This window comes from Papilio xuthus, unplaced genomic scaffold (genome assembly GCF_000836235.2).
Source record: "Papilio xuthus unplaced genomic scaffold, Pxut_1.1 DF829506.1, whole genome shotgun sequence".
Classification (NCBI taxonomy): Eukaryota; Metazoa; Arthropoda; class Insecta; order Lepidoptera; family Papilionidae; genus Papilio; species Papilio xuthus.
The window spans coordinates 135-2,927 of NW_013529143.1; the positions used below are offsets into that span (position 1 = coordinate 135).

The 2,793-nt window shown below is 31.4% G+C and overlaps 1 protein-coding gene across 2 annotated transcripts; it reads right to left on the reverse strand.

The window, feature by feature from the left end:
- Nucleotides 1–339: 339 nt before the first annotated feature.
- Nucleotides 340–2,090, reverse strand: LOC106118618 (putative odorant-binding protein A10; the record flags this gene model as incomplete). Of its 2 annotated transcripts, XM_013313292.1 has the most annotated exon segments (3): nucleotides 340–584; nucleotides 1,000–1,198; nucleotides 1,898–2,090. In XM_013313292.1, coding segments are annotated over 2 exon segments (366 nt in total). In that variant the 3' UTR covers nucleotides 340–399.
- Between the last annotated feature and the right edge of the window lie 703 nt (nucleotides 2,091–2,793).

Consider the following 2,793-nt stretch of genomic DNA (forward strand, 5'->3'; position numbering starts at 1 on the left):
TTTTGTTTGCATTTGACTAACTATTGGAGATTGGACGTAGACGTTTCTAGGACAGTAAACGGCAACCGTGCGCCTTATGTAAAATAATAGCAATAATGCGTAATTTGCCTACAGGATATGTATGCTATTTAATTATGTATAACTAAATTCTATAAACAGTAACGAAATGAGTTTAGAAATATTTTGACAGCCAGTTTATATATCCCTTTTCAAATAAGTATTTAAACTTGGTAAGGGGTCGATAATTCTTAGTATTTAATTTTTCTTCGTACCAAATCAGTGGTAAAGTTCTTTGAAATAGTATTGTGTGTGTATAAAATCAGCAACAAAACTACAAAATTGATTCAAAAACAAATGATACAATTTATTGGTTAAAAACGTTCATTACAATTTCATTGTTCAAGCTTTAGCGAGAGCGGCGTTCAGGGCCTCGAAGAGTTTGCCAGTGGGGTCGAACTGTTTCTTGAGTGCGTTGTATTCCTCAGGGAACTTCTCGTTCAAGCCATCGAGGAAGATTTTCAGCTTCTGTTTCTGAGTCGGGTTACACTTTTCGCAGGCTTCGCGCACAACCTCGGGTAACTTGGCTAATAAAAGAAAATAATATTGTGATACTAAACGAGAAGCGACTAAATATTACGTGAACATCGCCTAATATGATAAACACTGGAGAACTGGAGGCTTTACAGAGAAAGTATATTACTTCCTCATAATTTTTTGCAAATTTTCTAATATATCTAGCCTTTCTAAGGAAACTCTAGACACGAACTAACCATAAGGTTTAGGATAATAGTCAAATGGCAGGACTCGATTGCTCGACCACCTGATTGGATATCCGTACCCTTAACCATCATGCTATTGTCGCGTTAAAATGGCGTGCTTGTATTTATAAGGCTCTTGTGGCTTTTTGAACTATCACAATAGTCTAGATAGAATTGGATTAGAACGTTCCTATTATTAATTATTTTATGTCCAAGATATAAAGTGTGTTTATGTACTTACTTTTAAAATCTTGTGTCAGTTTAGTGCAAGGCGCTTTTTCGGTGAAGCAATCAATAAATTTTTGCAACTCGTTCTTATCGGCAACAATCGCTGCGATGTCCAGGTCGTCATGTTCCGTGCTGTATGCCAAGGCGGTGGTAGCCAAGCCTACCAACACAGTAAGTGCCACGATAGTCTTCATATCGGAGAGAGCTTTTATCTGGAAGTGAAGATAAAACATTAGGTATAGATGTATTTTAGTTATCCAACATGGCTTGTTTCAAATGTGATTAGGGAGTGGAAATTGCATTGTGAAGAATAAACGTTAACAAAGATTAAACGGTTTAATACATGGATCAAAACAAATAGAATAAATCTGTTCATGTGTTTTTATCTCGAGAGCATTTATGCTAATTTCAAAGCTAATTAGTTAAAATAATGAAGAATAATTAGCTTTCATATCGTTTATACCAACGAAGAATGTCTTTGATTTTTAAGTAATCTAACTAATATTATAAATGCTAAAGTTTTTATATATAGATGAATGGAAGGATGGATGTTTGATAGAAGATGTCTCCAAAAAAGTTCAAAGGATCTCGATGAAATTTGACAAAGTCTGGAAGAGCACACAGGCTACTTAATATTTTTTTTAAAATTCGGACGGAGTCGCGGTTTACAACGAATTTTGCATAAATATTTCTTTACTTATCTAATAATATCAGCCCTTTAAAGAATACTAATGTGCCCTCGTAATATATTTAGATGCTATAAAAATAACATAAAATTAATTTCTTAGTGATTACGATCAATGTAAAGTTAAATTAAAAATCGTACATTATCGAGTCAAGAAACAAATTTTTATTTTGTTAATTAAATCAAAATAAATATTATTAATATAAATACACCATGTATCACTTACTTGAATTAAGAACTCGACTGATATACGATTTCAAGTTGCTATAACTTTTATAGTCCTGCATTCAATAGATTTTTTTACATATGCCAAATCGATAGATGACGTAGTTTTTTGCAGTCCGTGCCTTGAGGATTCAATAGATTTTTTCTCTAAGGTTATTTAATAATATAAACACGTATTTAAATGAATAAAACAACATACATGATGAATTATTTAAGTTTATTTTATTTTCTTAGATGCACTTAGTAAAGATAGATTGACCTATGGACTGATAGAAAGGTAATAAAGTTATCTATACTAAAACAAACGTTCCTTTTATATCAGTATAGAGTACATTACACTTTATAATGTTTATTTAAATAATCTTTGTAAATTGTTATCTAAAACTCTAGCAATTAAACTACTAATAATTTTACATTTTAGCCATTTTAATTATTCAGGCTACTTATTTTACTATCCCTTATAATACATAATAACAAAACATATTAAACCGACAAAACATTCACATATATCTGACATATTCTGAAAACAAACTTTCCATACAAATTTGTCAAGCCCTTACAACTTCTTTTTCGCGTTAAAAAGTAGTCTATGTCTTTCCCCAGGCTCTAGATTATATTTGTACCAAATTTCTTATAAATCGGTTCAGTAGTTTTTGCGTGAAAGTAGGACAGACAGAAAGACAGACAGAGTTACTTTGGAATTTATAATATTAGTAAGGATTGTACAATGTTTAAAGCTTAACGTTGATTTATATGCTCCAATCCAATTCATTTGATTGTTTCTTTGCATTGCTACAAAACTAATACTAAACCCAAAACTACTAAATTCGAGTTCAAAAAACTTTTTCTATATTTATTACATTTCATTTTTAAATTTCGCCGGCCTAAGTCGCGGGA